Raw genomic sequence first — 26,891 nt, forward strand, 5'->3', positions numbered from 1 at the left:
TAAAGATATACACAACTGCCGAATTTCAAATTTGTATTCCCTACCGTTTACAAGATAATAAAAAATAACAAAGTTATGAAAAACAAGTAATCAAATAATAATTGAATTTAATAATTATTTCAATTAAGCAAATACTCATAATGTTGCCCTCAATTATTGTCAAATTGTCAATGGGCAACGTTATGGGCATTTGCTTAATTGAAATAATTAAATTCAATTATTATTTGATTACTTATTGCTTTTCATAACTTTGTTATTTTTTATTATCTTGTTAATGGTAGGGAATGAAAATTTGAAATTTTTCAGTTGTGTATAACTTTATACACCCTATCAAAATAGCTATCAAAATGACAGTGTTGCCATTTAAGAAAATCAACGATGACGTCATATCTCTCAATTGGGACACCCTGTATACATTATTATTGTATATCAAAAAGGACAATTTGAAATACTAATCGACGGGTTTGAGCATTTTTCAAAAAAACAATTAGTATTTTAATTATTGAATTTATTCCAAATTACAGACCTAACTTTGTTATTTTCTATTATCTTGTAAATGGTGGAGAATAAAAATTTGATATTTTGCAGTTGTGTATAACTTTACACACCCTATCAAAATAGCTATCAAAATGACAGTGTTGACATTTAAGAAAATCAACGATGACGTCATATCTCTAAATTGGGACACTCTGTATACATTATTATTGTATGTCAAAAAGGACAATTTGAAATACTAATCGACGGGTCTGAGCATTTTTCAAAAAAACAATTAATATTTGAGATATTGAATTTATTCCAAATTACACACTCTGTATTATTGTTTATATCCCAACAATGTTTAATTATTCATTGATACCTAAATCACTTAAATATTTTTCCACAACAGTAGGTAATAAAATCAAAATCAATAGCCGTTAGCATCTATGCATATATAAGCACTAAAAAAAGCTAGCTGGTTTCAACACTCTGGTGTCCAAATCTGTTAGTATTTGTAAATGTACTGTTTTTCCAAACCCTAACTGATTTTAACACCCTAGTGTTAACACACGCTAGCGTCTGTAAACGTACTGTTTTTCCAAACCCTAACTGGTTTCAACACCGTGGTGTCATCACGCGCTAGCATTTGTAAATGTACCGTTCCTCCAAACCCTAACTGATTTCAACACCATGGTGTCTACACACGCAAGCATCTGTAAATATGCTCCCCGGCGACCTTTTTACTGCGTTGCTTGCCAACACGGCCTCTACTGCTACTGGCTTCCGACCCCGGGGAGTCCCCGATCTGAATTTGTTTCCTGACGAACGCAAAATGTATGTGCAGTTGCTCTGTCTTAATTCATGACTTATCAGTTACGATTTAAAAATGTGCTAAATTTGTTATTTAAAATAAAATATATACCTAGTATGGTATAGTTAGATCCAAACCCAGACATTCAAAGTGAAAGTTATCCTCAAACACCAAATTTTTCTATGGTCCAGATAATGTTCAGAAAAAAGTCACACCCTTTTGAGCGTCGGGTTTTGGTGTGGTGAGGGGGGGAGAGGGGGGAAAATCTGTAAATTCGTAGTTTTTTAAGTTTTTCGTCAATATTTCCAAAACTATGCGGTTTAGCATGAACAACCTTCTATACAAAATTGTTCTACATTAAATTTAAAATAAAAAAGGTCCTATGAATAACCTTTCTAAAATGAACGGTTCCAAAGTTACGGAGGTAGTATAGTATAATTGGTCCAAAAAAAGGCATAACCCAGACATCCAAAGTAAAAGTTTTCCTTCAACACCAAATTGTTCTATATGCTCCACATATTGTTTAATAAAAAGTTACACCATTTTGAGCGTCCGGTTTGGGGGGAGAGATGGGGGAGAAGTCGGTAAATTAGTAGTTTTTTTAAGTTTTTTGTCAATATTTCTAAAACTATGTTTTAGCGTAAATAATGTTCTATAGAAAAATGTTCTACATAAAATTTAAAACACAAAAGGTTCTATACATAATTGTTATAAAGTCAACGGTTCCAGAGTTACGGAAGGTGAAAAATGGAGGTTTTCGATACTTTTTATATTTACCGATTTCTGTCCCCCCCCCCCCCCCAACCCGACGCTCAAAATGGTGTGACTTTTTTCTGAACATTATGTGAATCATATAGAACAATTTGGTGTTTGAGGATAACTTTCACTTTGGATGTCTGGGTTTTCGGTATAGTTATACCATACATTGCCCAAAAAATATAAAAAGTATCGAAAACCTCGGCTTGTCACCCTCCGTAACTCTGGAACCGTTGATGTTATAACAATTATGTATACAAGATTTTTTGTTTTAAATTTCATGTAGAACATTTTTGTATATAACATTGTTTACGCTAAAGAATATTTTTAGAAATATTAACGAAAAACGTAAAAAAAACTACTAATTTACCGACTTCTCTCCCATCTGCCCCCCAAATCGGACGCTCAAAATGGTGTAACTTTTTACTGAACAATATGTGGACCATACAGAACAATTTGGTGTTGGAGGAAAACTTTTACTTTGGATGTTTGGGTTAGGCATTTTTTTGGACCATTTATAATATATAGTCTAAGAGCTGGGAGCGGATTTTGTGCGTGATAAGTAATATGGAAAAACTACACGGGGATATGTTGAACTAGTTGTGTACATGACTTTCAGCAACGGCCGGAAACCAGAGTTGGGGCCGAGGGTAGTTATAAGGGGTCAAAATCGCGGAATTTATTATTTTCTTTATGACGCTCATGATAGAGATAGTGCACCAAAATTTGGGAATAAGTAGGTCATGACGTACCTAAGTAAAATCTCTAGGGGCTCAACGCTGCGTGGCCGACAAAAGGGTGAGGGTAGGGGTGAATATAAAAAATATAACGGGCTTTTTGCGACGTTCGTGATTGTGATAGTGCACCAAAATTTGGGTATAAGTAGACCATGACATAAATAATTAAAATCCCCAGAGCCGGAAACCAGAGTGGGGAAGGAAGGTAGTTATAAGGGGTCAAAGTTCCTTTTCTTATTATTTTTTTTGTGACGCTCATGATCGAGATAGCGCGCCAAAATTTGGGAATAAGTCGGTCATGACGTAACTAAGTAAAATATCCAGGAGTGGAACGCTGCGTGGTCGACAAAGGGGTGGGGCAGGGGTGAATATAAAAAATGTAAGGGGTTTTTTGCGACGTTCGTGATTGAGATAGTGCACCAAAATTTGGAAATAAGTAGACCATGACATAACTAAGTAATATCCCCAGAAGCTGAAACCAGAGTGGCGGACGAGGGTAGTTATAAGGGGTAAAAGTCGCGGTTTTTTTATTGTTTTTTTTTTGTGGCGCTCATGATGGAGATAGTGCACCAAATTTTGGGAGTAAGTAGGTTATGATGTAACTAAGTAAAATCTTCAGGGGCGGAAGGCTGCTTGGGGTACAAAAGGGTGGTAGGCAGCGGTGAGTATAAAAATATATGGGGGTTTTTTGCCGTTCATGATCGAGATAGTGCACCAAAATTTGGGAATAAGTAGATCATGACATTACTAAGTAAAATCTCCAGGGGCGGAACGCTGCGTGGGAGACAAATGTTGTGCCGGGTCACAAAAAAATAATACACACTGCGACTTTGACCCCTTAAAACTACCCTCATCCCCAACTCTGGTTTCCGGCTCTGGGGATTTTACTTAGCTAAGTCATGGTCTATTTGTTCCCAAATTTTGGTGCACTATCTCAATCTAGCAAGTCGCAAAAAACCCCTTATATTTTTTATATTCACACCTACCCCCACCCCTTTATCGGCCACGCAGCGTTCCACCCCTGGAGATTGTACTTAGTTAAGTAATGACCTACTTATTCCCAAATTTTGGTGCACTCTTTCGATCATGAGCGTCACAAAAAAGAATAATAAAAACGGCGACTTTGGCCCCTTATAACTACCCTCATCCCCAACTGTGGTTTCCGGCTCTGGGGATTTTACTTAGTAATGTTATGATCTACTTATTCCCAAATTTTGGTCCACTATCTCAGTCACGAACGTCGCAAAAAAACATTTATATTTTTTATATTCACCCCTACCCCCACCCCTTTGTCGGCACGCAGCGTTCCGCCCCCTAGAGGTTTTACTTACGTCATGACCTACTTATTCCCAAATTTTGGTGCACTATCTCGATCATGAGCGTCATAAAAAAAATAATAAAATCCGCGACTTTGACCCCTTATAACTACTCTCGGCCCCAACTCTGGTTTCCAGCCGTTGGTGAAAGTCATGTACACAACTAATTCAACATATCCCCGTATAGTTTTTCCATATTACTTATCACGCACAAAATCCGCTTCTATCTCTCCGACTAATACTACCTCCGTAACTTTGGAACCATCCATTTTAGAAAGATTATGCATAGAACCTTTTTTATTTCAAATTTAATGTAGAGCAATTTAGTACAGAAGGTTGTTCATGCTAAACCGCATAGTTTTAGAAATATTGACAAAAAAACGTAAAAAACTACGAATTTACCGATTTCTTCCCCCTCTTCCCCCAAACCCGACGCTCAAAATGGTGTGACTTTTTTCTGGACATTGTGTGGACCATATAGAACAATTTGGTGTTGAAGGATAACTTTCACTCTGGATGTCTGGGTTATGCCATCTTTTGGATCAACTATACTATACTAATAGTTTACAATTTTATTTTCAACAGGATTAAGTAAAGCGTCGATGATACGGGACCAGTTTACATGCTACTAGTCGGCGAGTTTAAAAGCTAGCAAATGAGCGAGTCAACGAGTGTCGATGACAAACAAAACTTTACACCCGCTCAGTAGCCAAACACTAGCGAGTTGCAATCAAATCATGAAATGTTCAACTATTCGTTCTCAACATTATTTCTATAAGCAAAGGGATCTTCATCCTTCAATTCTCTCAATAAACCTTAGGAAGCACCATATTTTTCGCTTTTTCTTATCCATGATTTTACCTATTTTTTTTCGCTTTAAGCTTTTCTTTAGTTTTCGTTCTAAAACATTCTTGACTGCATGAGCCAAATCACTACGTCCACGCGACCTAATTCCGTTGACATTTTTGATAAAGCTACAAACACGCAGACACTCTATTTGCAACCAGTAATAGCAGCAATGATGACACAGGGATAGTTAACTAGCTTACAGCTTGCAAACTTGCCCCGTGTCATCGACGCTGTAGCATCTTTTATTATTTTCATTTTACATTTTTGTAAATGGTTTTGGCAAAAAAGTGTCCAATGCATTAAAATATGTTATGTTATGTCAAAAATATGTTACCTTTTTCACAAATAAACACATTTTAGAGTTTTCGATATTAGTCAAGATATTTCAAGATTTCTTGTTTTCTTTACAAGAAATCTTGGTATTGACATAAAATTTCTTGTCTTGTCTTGAAATCTAGAATTACTTCTTGTCTTGATCTTGTCTTGAAATCAAGACAAAATCAAGACAAGATCTTGAAATTTTCAAGAACTTGGCGACTCCTAATTATTATAAGTTGAAGGGACTGGTATTTTTCATTTCGCTTGATGTGACCCAGGGCCTAGATTTTTGACCCTTCGCTTCGTTATCGAACGTATTCGCTACGTATACTAAACAGATACGAAGCGAATACGTTCGATAACGAAGCGAAGGGTCAAAAATCGAGGCCCTGATACTCCGTTTTCCTTTTCTTGATGGTTTCGAAAAGTTGGCGTTCTTGGTTGATTCTTCTACGGGCATCGACATTTGTGACTTTCGCCGTCCATATTATCTTTAAGGTACGGCGATGAAGTCACATTTCGAAGGCTTCTAATCTGTTTATATCCCTCGTTTTGAGTGTCTAGCCCTCTACGCCATATAGCAGCACCAACCATACATAGCACTTAGTAAATCTTAGTCTCAGTTGAAGATCAAACTCTGAACAGGTCAGTATACCTTCCTGAATTTTACAAAAGCTTGTCGAGCTTACTCAATGCGACATTTTACTTCCCTGTCCGATGCCCAGTCTTCAAAAATCCACATTCCCAGGTATTTAAATTTGCTCACTCTTTATGATCTTTATTATGCTAACGAACTCTTAAAAATTATGGTAAAGGGATAAAAATTAAATGTTAGGATACAAAGAGTCTTATGCTCATAATCTTATTTACAACAGTTTGTGGACGACCGGTTTCGGCGTTTACAATTTATACGTCATCATCAGGCCCTTCAGAAACTGAACAAAGATATCAGTACAAGAAATATACAGTGTACAATGTGCTGTTAGATTGTAACACTGTATATTTCTTGTACTGATATCTTTGTTCAGTTTCTGAAGGGACTAATGATGGCGTATAAATTGTAAATGCGGAAACCGGTCGCCCACAAACTCTTGTAAATAAAACCTTTAATAAGATTATGAGCATTAGACTCTTTATATCCTAACATTTACATAATGTGCTCATACCAGCAACTAGCTCATCGCGGATAAAAATTATTTAGCATAATCTTCTGGTTATGGTCTCAGTGTTTCATGTAGCAAAAGCGCCCCTAACAAAACTTCTTCTTCTTCTTTTTGTAGTGCCTATCCGTTTCCGATGTTGGCGACCATCATGGCAATCTGTACTTTGCACACTGCTGCGGTAGTGCAGCTAGAGTAAGAACTAAGTAACTAGCTAAAAATATTAATTTCAAAATGTATTTTTGAAGTTATTCTTATTTAGGCGCGTTGGGAGTAAATTTATATGTGCGCGAATTCATCAAAAGTCTTGGTCCTGAGCGCAGCTGAAACGTTGTGCTCTGATTGGGTAATTACAATGAACTGGCAATAAAATTGTTCAATATGTCGGTTATGAGTAATAGATCTGGATCCCGCGTATAAAAAAAAGTTGATTAATAGCAAGCTGAAAATTTGTTAATAGCTTAAGGGTGTATAGTCGGACAAACTTTGATATATGGGAACACTGGAACTAGGGAAGTTTTAATTGTGGAATAGGTTAAAAATTTGGAACGGTCAGACCACGAAAACGGCACATGTATTTTGTCCGACAGAACAGACTTAAACTCTCCGAACAGAGATTAAACTCTCATGCAAAAATCAGACTGCTATTTATCACCAAATGGGCGTTTTAATGAGTGGAACATGTAGAATATGTCAAATGACAGGAATTATGACAGGTGATAAATAGCAGTTTGATTTTTGCATGAGAGTTTAATCTCTGTTCGGAGAGTTTAAGTCTATTCTGTCGGACCAAATAAATGTGCCGCTTTCGTGGTCTGACCGTTCCAAATTTTTAACCTGTTCCACAATTAAAACTGCCCCTGTTCCAGTGTTCCCATATATCAAAGTTTATCCGACTAGACACCCTTAAGCTATTAACAAATTTTAAGCTTGCTATTAATCAACTTTTTTTTCATACGCGGGATCCAGACCTATAAACAAATGTTGTGTATATTAGTTTTTATTGTTGTGAGGACAGAGATTAAAGCAATATTAAAATTGTAGTGACTTTTTAAATAGTTTTTAAAAGCAACAAGTATGTAATTCTAAATGTTACCTACCTATTTGGAAAATGTAAAATAAACCTACCTACCTAGTATGTAATGCTTTGATTTACATGATTTGATTACCAACAAAATTACTACCAATATTCATCTAATATTGTTTTCTTACTCTATGTTTTGTTGTATTTTAATATTTAAATTCCACAAATATCAAATTAATTTGCTTAAATTCAGGACTGTCAAAAGTTTAAAACGTTCAGTTGGTATATCTTCCAACCTAATGCATATGTCTTCGTAGCCAAAATCTAAAGATACTTGAATTTTAAAACTAACCGCGCCCATGGTCCGCGGCGCGGGTTCAATCCCCAAAACAAACTTTTATTTTTTTATTTTTTTTTATACATTTTATGATTGTAAGTATATTATTATATAATTTTTTTTTTCAGAAAATACGTATTTAGCTAAAATTTATCTAAAAATTATTGTTCAGAAATCATTTGTGGCATTTTTCAATGTGTCTGTGTGTGTTTTATTCTTTTATTTTTTTAATTCTTGGTATTTTTTTAATAAAAATTTTTGAAAAGTAGTAAGTATTAAAATTAGTTTAATATTTAAATAAAATATCAATAAACTGTTTAAGGTATATTAATTTCATTGAAATCATAATAATAGAAGTATAAGTTTTTACGTGCGTACACAGTACACACACACATTCTTTTTTTTTTTATAAAGCAAATAAAGTATTTCACCGAATTTAAAAATTTAAAGACTTCGCTTTAAGGGAATTGCAAGGGCTTTCGCACAATATCTTATTACACCCTCATTGCCATTAAAAAATTTTGAAGTGATGCTTATCCTGTCTTAGGGGTGAAAGTAAAGTAATCTAAAATACCAAAAAGATATTTTTCCCTTAAAACAAAATTGACCTGTCACTGGGTTTTTCAAAAATATTGTAGTTCTTAAGGGCGTAGGAGCAAAGATTCCGTCTCCAGTGCTTTTTAAATGCATTAATTTTTTCGAATTCTAAGAAAACTAATAAATATTTTTGAAAACCTTAAACGGAGAATGAAATACTACATTATTACCGAAGGCTAAAAGTCCTTTAGAATAAACAAAAAGTTTTTTTTAATGAGATATTTGAAATTAAAAATCACACTAAATTTTCTTTTTTTTTTCATCCTGGAGCTTATTAAACTAAAGAGTATAGAAGTTTGCAGGGACTTTTGGCCCTCTGTAATAACGTAATATTTCATTCTGCGTTTAAATTTTTCAAAAATACTTTAGTTTAGTCTTCTTTTTTTCTTTGGGCGCCGTCTTCTTAGCGAAGGTTGGCGATGACTTCTGCCAAGTCTTCTTTATTTTGGCTTTTCTTATTAAACCTTGAAAGTGTAATTCTGTCCATTCTTTGATATTGCACAGCTAGGGCCGCATTTAGGTCAATTGACGCCAATAGGGAACTTGCACTAAAGATTTTTTTTGCATAAAATTGTTAATTTATTAGGTCTGGACACCGCGTATGAAAAAAAAGTTGATTAATAGCAAGCTGAAAATTTGTTAATAGCTTAAGGGTGTCTAGTAGGATAAACTTTGATATATGGGAACACTGGAACAGGGGCAGTTTTAATTGTGGAACAGGTTAAAAATTTGGAACGGTCACACCAAGAAAACGGACGTTTATTTTGTCCGACAGAACAGACTTATACTCTCCGAACAGAGATTAAACTCTCATGCAAAAATCAGACTGCTATTTATCACCTGTCATAATTCCTGTCATTTCACATATTCTACATGTTCCACTCATTAAAATGCCCATTTGGTGATAAATAGCAGTCTAATTTTTGCATGAGAGTTTAATCTCTGTTCGAAGAGTTTAAGTCTGTTCTGTCGGACAAAATAAATGTGCCGTTTTCGTGATGTGACCGTTCCAAATTTTTAACCTGTTCCACAATTAAAGCTGCCCCTGTTCCAGTGTTCCCATATATCAAAGTTTATCCGACTAGACACCCTTAAGCTATTAACAAATTTTAGCTTGCTATTGATCAACTTTTTTTTCATACGCGGGATCCAGACCTATATGTTTTAAAATGTTATATTCAAAATATTACGTCTTAACAATGAATAGTGTACGTACAACATCTAATCAAAGTTTCGCGCCTAAAATTTCCGTTTTAAACAACTTCAAAAGCGAGACCTGAGGTCTGACGTCACAGGCCACTCGTATCGTTTGTCCGTTCGGGGTGGGCCATTGCATTTAATGCAGTTTGCCCATAGATAAATAATATAGTTGAAATATATTGTTTTGCTCTGTGGCAAAAATGATTTTTTCTGTGACAGGCAAAATATTAACATTTTATCTCTGTTGACATGTATCAAAAAGTTCTTTTTTATGAAATTACTTTGTTCGTTTCTTGTGTTGAAGAACAAAGAAGAAACAAGTAACTTAAAAATAAACAAAACTTTTAGTAATAAAAGTAAGAGTAACTAAAAAGTAGTGGTGCTACTATAGTATGCGGTCTACAGTCGGGTTTCTACTATAGCTTGCGGTCTACCGAGGGATGGGGTGTAAGTATAAGCTGAGATGATAAAGATATTAACTTGTAAAATTACAATAATGATTCTTCTTATTTATGCGTATTATTAACTTTGTAAAGAAGGATTTTGTTGCTGCTAATCACCATAATCTTTTCTCAGAAGGCTTTGAACACAATAATGAAAGGCTCCAGTAGGTACTAATAAACATTACAATAAAATATAATCTTTATTATAATGCAAATTACATCGTAATCTTTTCCAGGATATACGAAATCCTTCGATTAGAGGTAGGTAGATCAAACCCACGGGGTAAACCGTATAAGTACTATAATATAATGGTACCAAACTATTGTTCTAAACGGTTTAAACATGCTTATTAATAACTCTTACTTATTTGACTTTGACACCTCGCATTTCTCCAATAGAATAGCTTTTACTACTTTTTATAAAAGTTGCCACGATGAAGACATCAACGGTAGGTAAGTTAGTCAGATTGACCTTTTGAAAAACCCTCGTCCGTCATATGCGTTTTAAACTCTTTACAAGGTAGCACTCAACTTTATCAATTTCAGTTTAAAACTAAGCTGATTGGGGAACTACTTATTACAATATATAAGATGAACATAAATAATAATTTTTCATTAAAGACGATTAAAATGTAATATACCCGTGATACCTACCTTAATCACGTTGTTTCCGCCGGTTCACCGTGGCCGGTTGACGTCGAACCAATAGAAGGACGTTCAAGAGCCTCCTAAGATATTTGAATTTTATAGCATTTTCAAAACGTCGTAATTAGCGTACGGGTTAAAAATATTTGTTCTTTTCGCATGCAAGCGTTTTAAGATCATGTTACCTTATGTTTTTTAATATTATTTTAATATTTAAAAATTTTTGCAAGTTCCCTATTCTCTAGAAGTCGCCCTTCAAGCATGTACCATTTTTGCGAAAAAAAATTGCAAGCAGAATTTCTTATTTAAATAAGAATGCACTAAAAATGGATTTAAACTACGATGTTTATATACATATAACAGAAAAAATTGTCATTCCAGTTCGATCACATAAGAGATTTCTTTCGTGATTTTTCTTTGGCAAAATCATCTATAATGTCGTTATAATTTATCGCCTTTGTTACGTCACTTTCTATGGACACAATCGACAAATTTTTAATGCGTCATACTTGATCGGAAATTGTTTTTAATTCTTTACATTTTCTAAAATCACCTTTCAGCGGACACGTTGGCAACTGGGATGCACAAAGCAAAGTCAAAATTAGGGAAAATATCTTTCAATCCACTTTTCTTTAAATATTTAGATATGTCAATTGGTGATTGATTTTATTGTGGTATCCAAATGACCCTTTAAGTGAATGCATTCATGTATGAATGATGCATCTAGGTCGTCTTTATAAATTTGTATCAGATTTTCAGCTTCTTTAATAATTTCTTCATTGTTTAATTTTGGCAAATATGTTATAACACGAAATCGTTGATGAATAAGTCGATAAGATTAAAGATTCAGGTCTCTTATCAGAGTGTCGATTATAATATAGAATGTGTGGATTTTCATCTCATTACTGGCTACTACAAGTTTAGTTCATCATCGGCCCCCTCGTCAAATTGAATTTTTTCTTTTTCTCTTTCTTATTTCTTTATTTTGGGCATAATGTTTTGGCCTCCTCTTAATAAATGGCAAAATTATTTCTGATTGAGGTAAAGTAATTTGAAAGAACTTAATTATTGGACATACTGGACATACTTACTTATTGGATAGGTTCACTCTTTCAAAAACATGTTGCCAAATGACAGCTAATAAAGCCATTTCAAAAGTGTCAATTTTTTCAAATATAGAAAGTGCGTGTTATGTTTCACAGCTGTATTCGTTAACATTCGTCGTTAGAGATATTAAAAAGCGCATTTTTTATTTCGCTGAAGCCAGTGTACGCTTTAGTTGCGTCCGCCCTTGCGGACCACCTAGTTTCACTAACTGTTTTCTAAAAATGAATCATCACTTCTATTCCATTAATGGATATACTTAAATGTTATTTTTTGTGCAGTATTTTTGCCGCCCTCTCATAATTTTCTGCCCTAAGTAACTGCCTATATTGCCTAATGGATAAAGCGGCCCTGTGCACAGCCAGGTCATTTGTCGTCTACCGGGGCCGCGTCTGCCTTCTATTTTCCCTCCTGCAATAAGCTAAAGGAAGTTATACCTGTCTTATCTAAATATATGTCCAAGATAAGATGTTTTACGTTTCTTGACAATTTCTGTGAGTTCACGTTCTCTATTCATACGCCTTAAAACTTCTTCATTTATTTTTAATCCATTATTTCAGCATTCATCATGACATTCAACAGCAACATAATTCTGCAAAGCATCTTATTAATCAGTAACAATATTAATATGTCCGGTTCGAGAAGGAAGCAGAGAAAATGGGGTGGTCAATCCATGGAATTTTCAGTATACGACAAAATACCCACATCTCAAAGCTCTCTAAATACGAGCTGTCAGTCATAACGAGCTGACTGTTAACGTCCAAGCTTCCATGCCGTGTACTATTGTTTTATATTACACCATACATAACACTTTGTCATGCAGTATCGTAGGGACAGATCAAGATTACATACTGGTAGTAAGTAACTGTCGCACCTTTAAGAAGTGATTTTTGTCGGTTCTATTCTACATTTTTAATCTGTTGTTCTTGGTCTAAGGCAGGGGTGGGCAAAAGCCGGCCCGCGGGCCGGATCCGGCCCGTTTGCTTACTTTATCCGGCCCATTGAGAAATGCTGCAAGCAATTTTTTTCAGAGCGTAAGCGCCATGTTATTTAAATGCATTCATATTTTTCGATTCCTGAGAAAACTAATAAGTATTTTTGAAAAATTTAAACGCAGAATTAAATATTACATTATTACTAAGGGCGAAAAGTCCCTGAAAACTTCTACAATGTTTACACAGAGGTGAAAAAAAAGAGAACCTACGTTATCATTTCTAAGTATGTTCCCTTTCTCCTTACTCTCTTTCTCCTTTTAATGATGATCAAAAGTTCTCTGTTTCTTTCCATTCTGTGCAACACCATTTCGTTCGTAATGTGATCGGTCCATGGTATTTTCACAATTCCCCTAAAAAGACATATCTCAAAAGCTTGCAGCTTTTTCATTAAGTCAGCAATAACAATCTAATAAAGAAGAATAGAGTGGACATAACATTTTATTATTAAAATTAAGTTATTTATAGCGTTCTCCGCCTTCCGGTTGCCAGTTTCCAGCTTCGTCCGTCATTGCATTCGTCAGGGTGAAGGTTCCTTTCCGACATTGCCTTCTGAATACCGCCTATCCAGGATTGTTTTGGCGTTCCTTTCTTCTTTCTTTCCCTTGGCGTCCATTTTAAAATTTGTTTTGGCAGCCTGTGGTTGTCCATTGACGTCGTACATGACCGTACCAGATCAGTTGCCTCCTTTGAATTTCGTCTATGATGACATAACATTTTACCATCCGATATCATATTTGCAGATTGACTCTTTGGTTACTCAAAAATTTCCTCATCTGCTAAAAGGCTGCTCTTGATTACTCGATTCTTGATCGAATTTCTGAAGTTCATTTTTTATCTGGTTCCTTGTTATGGCTTAATATAATGGACCATATTAAAAATTTCGTAATTTTACTGGGAACAAATTGTTCGCATGTATACACCAGAAATACAATTTATTATTATTAACAGTCAAATGTCTTTCTCCAAATGCTTTAAAATGATACTTATAGTATTTTTGTCAAAAAAATTTCTTGGGCAGAGAAAAACCTCCACCAAAAACATTAGCGTACATACTGGGTATAGTCCTCCGCCCCGGTAGACATTTTGAAAATTTCATTTTGGCCCACGCTTACAAGTATTTGCCCACCCCTGGTCTAAGGCTTCATGTATCATGTTGGTTTCCTCAGAATTCGAAAAAATGAATGTATTTAAAAAGCATTGGAGCCTAAATTTTGCGCCTACCCCATTAATAACACCTCTCTTTCATTTTCATCCGGCCACACTGTATATTAAAATGTGTAAATGTACTTATTTCATTTTTAGGTTTTCACGAAGGCCTTGCGAATGCGATAGTCTTATCAGTTTTTAATCCAAAGCATTTATGGAGAGTAGGACTGTTTAATAACAAAACCGACACTGTTGAAACAAACATCAACTTCCTGATGTTAATGGCATTGAAAAAAGTTGCTTATGCTCCTTTTGCTTACTTAATAGATCAGGTTTGTATTTTATAATTCAAAATATTAAACGTCGACCCACCAGTTGATTTTTGGTTTGCTTAATCATAAGTGTACGAGGGTGCGTCTTTATTTAAGGAATATATGGGACTGCAACCTATCCTTACAATATGGGACTGCAACCAAACAAAATTACCTCCGTGAAGTGTGTGAATGGGTTTACTCCCTCGATATGATAAAATAAGGAAGAGGCAGGAAAAATTAAAGTGAAATAGGAAAAGTTAAAGGGAGACACGATAAAATAGGAAGGATCAGAAAAATTAAACAGAGACAGAATAAAAGATAAAGTAAAACATGATCGACTCATGGAAATTCTAAAAAATAAAAACCTAGATGAAAGATATTTAAGACTAACAACACACCTCTATTACAATCAGCGAGAGCGAGCAATAGTAAGAATTGAAAAAGAAACATCTGAAGAAATGGAAATAAAGAGAGGAGTCAGGCAAGGCTGCATATTATCACCTCTATTGTTTAACGCTTATTCTGAAGAGGTAATGCGAGAAACACTGGAAGATGAAATAGTCGGCATAAGAGCAAATTGAGTCTTAGTTAACAACATCAGATATGCAGATGATACAGTAATACCTAATGGCCGATACTTTACAAGATCTGCAAAGACTCATGAGTAAAATAGTAAGATGTAGTAGGGAGTACGGACTCTCTCTCAATATCAAAAAGGCAAAGTTTATGAAAATTAGTAAAAACAACCATAATACTAACGAAATCTTGATAGTAGAGGGTCAGCAGATCGAAAGAGTAAAAAAGTACACTTACCTATGAACACTTATAACACAAAATAATGACTAAACTGCAGAAATCAAAGTCAGAATCGAAAAAACACGTTCTAATTTTATGAAAATGAAAAAGGTCCTATGTAGCAAAGATTTAGATTTAACATTAGCTCTTAAAGTACGCCTAACAAAATGTTACGTATACAGTGTACTATTATACTATGGAGTGGAATCATGAACGTTAAATGTAGAGACAATGAGACGACTTAACGCCTTTGAAATGTGGACCTCTAGAACAATTATGAGGGTTTCCTGGGTAGATAGAGTTACGAACAATGAAGTACTGAGAAGAATAGGTAAAGAGAAGAAAATTGAACTTACAATTAAAGAGAGAAAGCTACAGTATCTCGGACATGTAATGCGGGGCGAGTAGTATATATGACATCCTGTGACTTATAATGCAAGGAAATATAGATGGCAGAAGAAGCATCGGAAGAAGACGAATTTCATGGCTGCAGAACCTGAGAGAATGGTTTGGATGCAGCTCATAACAACTATTTAAAGCTACTGTCTCAAAAATTAAAATAGCTATGATGATTGCCAACCTCCGTAGCAGAGATGGTACCTGAAGAAGAAGTGTTTTAAAAAATTGGAGGGGTTTGCCGCAAATTAAGTTTTTCAAGTTTGTTGCAAATTAAGTTACTTTCTATAAAGATGTTAAACAAATAAATGTTTTGAGATTTTTGACCATTTTTACGATTCTCGTGAGATTACTAATAGTTTTCACTTCCATTGAACGGCACCTTATAGAATTTCCATTTTTAGAGCGTAATCTTCAAAACCTATATGACATTTGAGTTTTGGCAATAACTAAGAGGCATTTAAAGTCTAAAACTGCTTAACTTAAACTTTTCCATTACAAAATATGATCTCACTTCACCGGAAATACTACAACGAAGGAGGCATTAGATAGAATTTCTAGCTGAAATTGTGTAATTTTGATTATTTCATTCATAGGAGATTCTGATCAATAGAAAGCTACAGAAATCTAAATTAAACTGATTATTTTTTAATGATTTTAACTTCGAATCGTATAGTAAGATATTTGATCACGTGTTTAATTCTGTCCAATCAGATTAAAATTATACTGAGAATTATCTACTGTAGAAAATTACCGATAAAATTTTTGTAAATAGATTGTTTCTGTTTAATGGCAACCAGTTTCCTAGTTTTGACAACTGTCACATTTAAGAAAATATCCATAATAAACGTATTAAAAAATAATCTTACGAATATCACACGACAGTAAGAATAAATAAGAAAATAATGCTTCATTTTTTACTCAAATTTGTTGTCATTGGGCAATAGAAACGAGAGCCCGCAGGGCTCTCGTGTCTATTGCCAGACAACAAATTTTTGAAAAACTGTCGCATTATTTTCAATTTATTCTCACTCTCTTGTGATATTATACCCGATTATTTTTTTGATGATTTTAACTTCCAATCGTATAGTAAGATAATTGATCACGTGTGTAATTCTGTCCAATCAGATTAAAATTATACTGAGAATTATCTACTGTAGAAAACTACCGATAGAATTTTTTAAGTAGATTGTTTCTGTTTAATGGCAACCAGTTTCCTAGTTTTGACAACTGTCACATTAAAGAAAATATCCATAATATACGTATTAAAAAAATAATCTTACGAATATCACACGACAGTAAGAATAAATAAGTTTTATTCATGAAATAATCGCAAAAAATTGCACTCGATCTCTAAAATTAATATAGAATTTTAGAGCTCTTGTGCAATTACTACTGAAAATCTTGTGCAATAGAAAAGAAGCAGTTTTAAACGTTTTAAATCGTTGGTAATGTGTTTGTTCAAATTCAGCGTTTTTTAGACATATTTCAGATGCTTCATAATTGTTGCCAAAACTCAAAATCGAAATTTCATGTTAAAGGTTTTAAAGATTAGGCTCGATCAATGGAAATTCCATAGTGACCGGTCAATTAAAGTATCAAATTTTATAGATATCATCAGAATCGTAAAAAATGGCATAAAACGCGCTACGTTTATTTATTTAACAGTTTTTTTAGAAACTTACTTTCTTTGCGGCTAAATGCAAAAATTTTATATACGAAATCGGATAATTCACCTTTAAAACTTAGTTCAGAGAAATAAGGAAAAAAATATCGTGTTGGTGATACAACCCCCTCCAGGCCGAAACCAAATTTTTTGAGTAGTATGGACATCTATAATAATAACCTATATATTTCCTGCAGCCGATTTTGATGATATACATAGTTATACACAAATGAAGATCAATAAACCGTAAATTTTCGCTTTTTTCGTCTAAAACCAAAAAGTTAAGTATTTTAAAGAAATTTGAGAGTGAGAAACTCATATACCGTATAAGAGAATTCAGTATGGCGTTCGCTCAATATCTCTATCCTTATTGGTTGCTTAGAAAATTGCAAAATAAATCATAAATTTGGAGTTTATATAAATATTCATACCTTATGTAAAAATTAACGTAGAACGTTCTTATTACACGAGTTGCTGACACGTGTGGTGCTTAAATTATATTTTAAATTTCAAAGTAATTGGTCAAATAGTTTAAAAGTTATTTAATTTGTTTATCCACAAATTAATTTTTTTGCAACGCTATAAGTCAGAAAATGGTGAAGTTACATTAATACTTTGGATAGTTTATGAACTAGGGGGGGGGCTAACTTCGTCCGTAATTGTCCTAGGACAACTGTTTTTTTTTAATGTGTATAAAAATTCAGTCTTTCCAAATCTGAAAAAATAATTTTTCTACGGGTAACGGTTAAAAAGTTATTCTAATTGTTTATAAGTAAGCAAAAATTCGACGTGTTTTTGCAAAATAATTTTACACTGTTTAAAACTACTTTTTGTCATTTTTTTAAATTAAGTCAATAGTATAAATTTTCTTCTTCCATAAACTGTCAGAAGTCTTACTGTAACCTCATAATTTTCTGACTTATAGTGTTGCAAAAAAAATTAATTTGGGAAAAACAAATTAAATAACTTTTAAACTATTTGGCCAATTGCTTTGAAATTTGAAATATAATTTAAGCACTACAAGTTTAAGCAATTAGTGTAATAAGAAGGTTCTAAGTTAGTTTTTACATAAGTTATGGATATTTATAAAAACTTCAAATTTATTATTTATTTTGCAATTTTCTAAGCATCCAATAAGGATTGACATATTCAGCGAACGCCATATTGAAATTTTTTAAACGATTTATGAGTTTCTTATTTCTCTGGACTAACTTATTTTGATTTTAATCGATAGGACATTCTGATCAAAGGATATCGAATTTTTACCGTCGAGTTGATACAAATTTGATTTAAAAAATTAATTTTGCGCACGTAACTGACATTCAAAATCGCCGATCCATTCAAGAGTTTTTTAGAGAACCATTCATTCTACAAAAAAAAAGTGCTAAAAAATATTTTTGTTTGAAATCTTCTCAGCTACATTTCTGGTTTGAAACATTTTTTCCTACGGCTTTCAGATTCGGGGGTAGAAGTGACAAATTTTTTGCATTTTTTGGGCTCCAAAATTGATATTCTCATCAAAATTCAGCTTATTCGTATGGTTTTTAGAGGTCAAATATCTAACGCTAGAACTACAGTTGAGTCCGCGAGTCTTTACCCGTGCGTCATTAATACCTGGCGAGATAAAACACATACTTTTTATCTAGCATCATTCTCTTCCATGCATGAAACTCATGACAAACCAGCTGCCGTTTGTTATTAAGTAACAACACATGTTATTTTTATGAACCATCTAGACTCAGTGCATTGAAAAGAGATAGGTACAAAAAGAGACGATTCGGTATGTTTTCATATTTTAAGCATAGAGGTATATATTAACATAGAGGGAGCCTACCTTCCGCGCTTCCTGACGACAAGATCTCAGGGACTGGTTTGCTGCATCTCCTTCTAACACATTGTATCGAGAATCTATAATGACATTCAGTGTGATTATAGCCACGGAAGAGGAGGACAACTGTAGCAGCTTTACTATGCGTAAGAGTGAAACAGCACTAATCCAAATAAAAAAGATGGTGTCGTCACTTCGCTCTGAATGACACTCTCTCTATGCTAATATTTAACTCTATGATTTTAAGCACAATTTGTTTGACGTTTCTGATTTGTTTAATTTTGTGGCTGTCAGTCAGTTGAACTTTTTGAGGTTTTTGTCGAATTTTTGCGTTTTGAAGTTTCTTTATATTACACAAACAGTTGTTTTCACAACTAATTTTATATTGGGCTTTGAAATTTTAAGGTAAATAATTATATTTAGGCAATTAATATTTAAAACATACAAAGCTAACGTCATTCACACAGTAAAGAAATTACTGTGTTTAGATTTCCGTCAAAGTGAATAAAATAACAAAAATAAAATATGTTATATATTGGATTTTTTTATAAATTGTTTATTTATTTATTAATCAATAATAATAAAAGAATTTATTAAGCTACTTCAAATGTAGCTGTAATTCTGCGCAAAAATTTTGAAGCAAAACTTACATTTGACATTCTATATATTTGATAACGTCAAATTTTATAATAAAACCCGTAATCGGAACAGTAGCCACTTTCTGTCAGTTGTTGTTGCGTGAAATAGATTTCCGACCAATGAACTGTCAACACCGATGGAATAGGGCTTTTCATCGATTGTCATTTGTTTCGAGCTTCTGTCATGTGTCACATAATATTAATATAGCTACGGCATACGTCTTTGGATTGTATCATTGGTAGATACCAGAGGATACCAATAACATATGACGTAGACGTATTTATATTTTGTGACACATGACAGAAGCTCGAAACAAATGACTGTGAATGAAAAGCCCTATGGGCAAGAAGTGAATTTAATGACGCCAGGATGAGATAGCGCTAGTCAGGGAAGGAGGGAAGATAATGGCCAACTTTCGTAAACAAAAAATTTATAGTGATAGTCAGCGTTGCCAGCTTGGGGTATTTTTCCATAATTTTGGAGTAATTTGAAAGCGTCTAGAGGAATTTTTCTAAGTATAAATGGTTGGGGAGGGACAATTATGAGATATTTTAAGGGGTCATGGTAAATTAAATTTGCGTATATACGTAGAACTGTAAAATTATACTCTCATATAATCGAAGACGATAGGACCTATGAATTATTTCCAGGACCTTCTGTTGATAAGTAGTATAATTTTGGTTTACTGTTCTCTACATTTGACTACTAATTTATTAAAATGCGGCAAAAATTTAAATTTAAGGGGTTTTAGCTTCAATTTGAGGGAATTTCAGTTTCTAAGTGGGGGATTTATAAAATCACATCTGGCAACTCTGGTCATTATGATAATATCCAACCAATAAAGAAGTCAAATTTTCCCTGACAAGCTCTGTCTCTCTCTAGGACCTCTCACTTGTATGTTGGCCGCAATCTCGCTTCACTGTTTGAATGGGTTGGGGCCATTCCATCCGTGTTGACAGTTCATTGTTTCCGACTTGTTTCGTATGCTTTAAGTGATGACGCACGGGTAAAGACTCGCGGACTCAACTGTATCTATGAATATTTAATTTTTATATTTTAGTGGCGCTACCAGATTGCAGAAGACGGTGTAAATCGAATGAATGCAGATTGGTGGGATCTGAGATTAAGGTATCAAGGAATTATACCCCCAGTACCAAGGTCGGAGGCCCATTTCGACGCGGGAACCAAACGACACGTCCCAGCAGATTTGCCTTATATGAAGTATTTCGTGGCTTTATTATTAGAATTTCAAATATATGAAGCTATGTGTAGGGCGGGTAGACATGTAGGACCATTACATACATGTGATGTTTACAGATCCAGAGAGGCTGGAAGGGTTTTAATGTAAGTTTCATTAATTTTGTAAAATTTTACCAAATGTCTTCATATACATTTGGTTCGATTAATTTAATCTGCTGTTAGTCCAAGTAATGAAGCTTAAAATAGCACAAAATTAAAATAGGACAAAACTTCACAATTTTTACAGAATGGATCGATTTGTTTGAAAATTTGGGAAGAAGTAGTGGATAGCCCAAGGAGCAAAATCTATTATATCATGCCGAAAGGCACTTTTACCATGGAGGTGGTTGCCACCCCATCTCGGGGGGTGGAAATTTTTCAATATATTTTAGTCGCAAAACTTTGTAAAAACGTGTATTCTAAGCAAAAAAACGTTCTATACATTTTTTTGATAAAATTGATAGTTTTAGATTTATTCGCTATCGAGAATGTTAGTTTTATATCGAAAAAATCAATGTTTTTAATAAGTTTTCTGCTAATAACTCCAAAAGTTTTCGTTTTATCAAAACAACTTTACTTAAGAAAAATATACCTTTTCAAAAAATAAACAAAACGGTTTTTTTATTTTCTTTAAGACCAACAGTAATCGATCTATACTTTATTATATGTTGGCTCTTCTTCGTCAAATGCTAATATTGTAGTTTCAAAGTCAAAATACGGGAAAACTATGCATTTTTCGAGGACAACTTGTTCAAACTAATTTAAAGTACTTAATAATATCTATCTCCAGAAATAAAAAAAAGTATCTAGCTCAAAAATTAAGTGACTTAGAATGAAAAGAATGTCAGTCCCTATTTATTTTTTCAGCGAAAAAGTGATCGCAAGCAACCCCCTAATCACTTACCTAATTAAAATTAGTCATTGACCTTATTTGGTCTTTTATATTTATGTATTATTAATAGGTTGTCGAAGTTTAACTGGCTTAGAATGATTAGTTTTAAAAAAAATGGAGTTAAAAGCGAATAACGAATTTTTGTAGTTTGGAAAAAAATGGGTTTTTCTTCAGAATAGCAAGAATAGCATCAGAGATGCGAGAAAATGTTTAAATATGAAATTGTATCTTATTTAATTTTCAAGAACCTGGTTTGCAAACAATTTTTCTAAGATAGAAATTGAGTGAGCTATTGACAATTAAAACTTGTAATAATATGCTAAAACCACCTTTACTAACCCTTTCAAAGTCACCTCTTTCTGCGACTGAGGATTTTAAAAATATTTAATATTAATAGGCTTATAGATCTTATAAAAACCTACAAAATTATTTTTTAACAAACTTTCTAAGATAAAAAATAAAAAAGTTACGGGTAAAAAATCAATATATTTTTTTGAAAAAAAAAGGGAAATCAAATAGGAAGCATAATAATGTAAGTTAGCGTTGTTTTTAGTCATTGACCTTATTCACTCTTATTTATTTGTGTATTGTTAATAGATTCTAGAAGTTTGACTGGTTTAGAATAATTAGTTTATAAAAAACTGGAGTTTTCTATAATTTTTATAATAATACGCTGAAAGCGAATAACGAATTTTTGTAGTTTGGTAAAAAATGCCATTTTCTTCAGAATGGAAAGATTAGCATCAGAGATACGAAAAAATGTTTCAATATAAAATTGTAGGTTATATAATTCCCAAGAACTTGATTTGAAAAAAAAATTTATATGGCAAAAATTGAGTGAATCGTAAATGAGTATATCGAAAAATATTGATTTTTTCTATACAAAACTAACACTTTCGATAGCAAATAAATGAAAAAGTATTAATTTCATCAAAAAAATGTATAGAACATTTTTTGCTTAGAATGAATGTTTTATCAACTTTTGCAGTCAAAATTTAATAACAAATTTCCACTCCCGAGATGGGATGGGAACCACCCCCATGGTAAAAGCGCCTTTCGGAATCATACAGATTTTGATCCTTGAACTATCCACTACTTACTCTCAAATTTTCAAGCAAATCGATCCATTCTGTAAAAATTGCGAGGTGAAAAGCTTTGGTACCTGGCATATGTGGCAAGTTATAAAAAAAGGTAAACACTTGCAGTGAATTGTGTGTTTGTTCAGCTATACCCACTGCAATTAAAAATCCACTGACCTATTCTGGAATAACTTTTATCTTACCTCGTACTATTTCATTCTGTATACTTTCTGTGTTCTTTTAACAGAGAACAATTGGAGGTACCGCTTCCCCGCGAGTAAATTGATGAATTACTGACACTACCTCATCTTCACTCCCATAGGCAGGCAGCTGGAAACGTTAAGGAAACCCTATTATGTTTCCCAAAAATAAAATATCAAAATTTATACTTTCATTTCCATTGCTGGGGCCGAATGAAGACAAAAATTTGTACTTGACTTTCAGATAGACTAAGGGGGAATTGATGGTACTTACTGGGATAATCTCAGCACCTGGCAAAAAATGCCAGACACCCGACCTATTCAAGATCTTAATCTATGAATTGGGTTGAAAAATTTGTCTCTGTGATCTAACTCACACAACCTTGGATCTCAGCCTCATCAGCTCGCAATCTCCTGATTTCTACCTAGCAAGCGATTGGTTGCGCTTAAAGAAATCTGGTAGGAGGCATTTGTCAATAATGTAAATAGAAATTTTATATGCTTATTTGTGAGACACAGTTCTAAAAGCGATTTACTCAAGAAAATTAAAAAATCAGAATTTTACAAAATTTGCCCAATGAAAGGGCACTGGAAATCCGATCATCGGATTCTTCATAAAGTTCTGCGCATATTTGATTTCACAAGTTTAAGTATATTTTTGCAAATAAGAGGTGGGGTGAGTGGGAACCTTGTTATGAATAAATGGCTGTAAGTCCGGTTCGGCTAAATTGAATTTTTCAAACTTGGTCTTGTTGAAAACAGCTCTTTTTCGTCAATGTAAGAGTTATAATTTCGAAACAGCCTATTAAGTAATATGCCAGCTAGGAGGCGTTATTTAATTATTTTCAGAAATCTAGTTTTCTTTGGAAAACATTAAATACAAGTATGCATTTTTAGACCTGTATTACAAAATTAGATCAAATTAGCAACAGAATATCGAAAACCGCATGTGGATACCATTTTACTATCTCGAGATATCTTAACAAACGTGTAAATTTTAAATATAACTGTTACTGCCACCGGTAAACGAAGCTAAGGGAAGGTAGTGTGCTGTGGAAAAAACAAAGAAACATTTTTTAGATGTCAACGTGTATTAATTAAAACAACAATAGGACAAACAACACTATAACATTTAACAAAGAAATAAAAACAACTACTTAGTGACGACCGTGGTGACGACTTAAATGTTCAAATTATGGCCCATAATTTTCGATGCAGTAAAACACAGGTTCCATTAAAATAAATAAATATATTTTTGTGCTTTCGATACAAAATACAACCAAAGATAATAAAATAAAACAATATTCTCCTCTTCGTTCCACCCCCAAAGAAAGCCTCCTTGGCGGATGTTGTGTAAAAGAAAACCAAAATTGTATTTACTATCATCAAACATGCAATAACAATGTTAGTATAATACAAGAAGCAATCACTATATTTCTCAACACGGAATCAACATATTAATAAACTCATAACCACGTTATTCCCCAAAACGGAATCACTACAGACAGTTTCGCAATTACGGAATCAAAATATCAACAACCACACACTAAGACCCATGCAACGACTCGACCCCCCAACTGGCGTTCGCTCGTCGCTCAATGCGCGACCACCAACGAAGCGATCCTTCAATACAGAACCGCTCCGTGGCAGAAGCAGGTTCCCACTCAATACGTCGCAACACTGCGGTGGTTCCTAACTCAATCCGTTGGGAACTGAGTGTCCAACGTCTGGTAGCCCGGGTGAGTTCCTTGCCGGGTGGAACTGATTTTCTGTTGCTCCGCTCTCTATTAAATACACTTTCGGCGACCCATCTCCTGGCGTCCATCGGTAGTGGTGAAATCTAATGGGATTGCGTAGGTTTCGATGCGCGTTCGGTACCTTGCTGGCGAGCTGAATTTTTAGCTAGAGAGGCCAACCGTTACACTGTATATTAAAAATTTATGCAGGATGGAATTTGAAATAGGTGAATTAAAACTTTATACCAAACGGAACAAAATTGTCAAGAGTAGAAATCAATGGAAGCAAATGGAAGAGACATTTATCCAGCAGTGGACGAACACAGGTTGAAGAAGAGACCGATCGGAACAAACAAAGGCTACGCAACCCCCACGTGAGAGCGACAAGTGGAGCAGTTTTCGTTTACAGGACAAATGAAATTATACTGTAACGTATTATAGGGATATAACAGACCCATACACAATCTCTTCATAGACTTTCGACAGGCATGTGACAGCGTAGAAAGAAGCCAAGTATGGAATGCCATGGCGGAGTTCTCAATACCAAAGAAACTCATTCGTATGACTAAAGTCTGTATGGAGGGTGGAATATCAAAAGTACGTGTAAATAATAAACTGTCTGACAGCTTCGAAAACAACAGGGGAATGCGTTAGCTCCACTACTTTTTAAACTTGTATTAGAGAAAGCCATGAGGTCAGCCGAAATAAAAACAGAACTGCTATCGGTTCAAGGTCCCAAGGTATTACTAGCATACGCAGATGACATTGATCTCGTTGGAGACTCCATCCTATCCACAAAAGCCATTTTCAACAAGGTGGAAGAAGCAACAAGCGAAGTAGGGCTGAAGATTAATGAAGAGAAGACGAAATATATGTGTACAAATAGAACGACACGAAGAGACAGGATAGGACAAAATATGACGGTCAACCAGACCAAACCGGACTAGCAGATCTCCGAAAAATGAACATCCCATTTGACCCTAGGTTGATGGAAGACCGAACAAATTGGAAGAAAGTTGTACAGTCAGCCAGGACCCACCCAGGGTTGTAGCGCTACGTGATGATGATGATGTATTATAGGGATGCCAAGAAAGATGTTAAAGTATATCCCGGCTTCAGCAAATCAAACAAAAAGATAAAATGATGTATATCTAGGTCTTAACAACTATGACAGCAAAAACACCTAAACTGTGTAAACTGAAAATGTGGTTTTAATTTCCCTCGATTTTTTTTATTTTCCAGATGATTAATACTGAAAAAGTATTTTAAATATCTGAATGGCAACACTAAAAGTCACTTTAATTAACATACAACATAAATGTTACACTCCTAATACGTATATCTTTACTAGAACTTCATTCATATTATATTAATGTATGGAGTTTAACAGCCGAAATTTGCTTAAATTAATTTATTAACTTGATACATCCCGTACCTTTCTCTAATATTTAACAGATTATATAATTATTGCAGGGAGGTGATGAGAGCTGGCAGATCTAAACATTGGAGAGAAGTCATGAAAATCCTGACACGAGGGGAGACGGACAAAATAACTGCAGATGCAATGCTAAATTATTTCCAACCTCTTATACTCTGGCTCAGGGAACAGAATCGCGATGAAAGAGTCGTTGGTTGGACGACATACAAGGAAGACAAAGCTTTATTCCAGCCGCTGGTTTTATATGGAACGTCATCAGTCGTTCGAGGAAGAATGTTTGTGTTAATAACTGCATTAATATTTACAAAATTTAATTTCATACTACCATAAAGACGGATTTCTCTTAATTAAGGAAATCCTAGTGTGTTGTGACGTGACAGCATTCGTGTCGTACAATCAAAATAATACAGTCAGAATTGCTTTTTCCTCGAAAATTAAATTAAATATTGATGATATTTATAGTTGTTTAACTATTTAACAAATTATTGTTTATTTTCATTGTAAATTTATTTAAATATTAAATATATTATTTTAGTTACCTAGTGAAATTAACTTACTTTGTAACCCAAGACCGTCCGCACATGGGTCGATCGAAGACACGTCTCGAAGTTCGCGCGTCTTGCTCGTCTTGTACGAACCCTGCGTCACAAGCGATTGCCCTTCGCACACTAGTAGATTCTGTTTTTAGAAATGAACGCATTTTTTATATAGTAACCAAAACGACTATTTCGATCTGTGAAGAGTACGGTATTAT

The 26,891-nt window shown here is 34.1% G+C and overlaps 1 protein-coding gene across 1 annotated transcript in view; it reads left to right on the top strand.

The window, feature by feature from the left end:
• The window catches only part of LOC126880469 (angiotensin-converting enzyme-like), an 89,331-nt gene extending 62,656 nt beyond the window's left edge, over nucleotides 1–26,675 (top strand). Inside the window, exons 7-9 of the mRNA XM_050644328.1 lie at nucleotides 14,072–14,247; nucleotides 20,614–20,897; nucleotides 26,173–26,675. Of these exons, the coding sequence (XP_050500285.1) occupies nucleotides 14,072–14,247; nucleotides 20,614–20,897; nucleotides 26,173–26,467 (755 nt within the window). The 3' untranslated portion in view covers nucleotides 26,468–26,675. The remainder of the gene's footprint in view (nucleotides 1–14,071; nucleotides 14,248–20,613; nucleotides 20,898–26,172) is intronic.
• The last annotated feature ends 216 nt before the right edge of the window (nucleotides 26,676–26,891 follow it).

Source organism: Diabrotica virgifera, chromosome 2 (genome assembly GCF_917563875.1).
Source record: "Diabrotica virgifera virgifera chromosome 2, PGI_DIABVI_V3a".
In the NCBI taxonomy this organism is placed as follows: Eukaryota; Metazoa; Arthropoda; class Insecta; order Coleoptera; family Chrysomelidae; genus Diabrotica; species Diabrotica virgifera.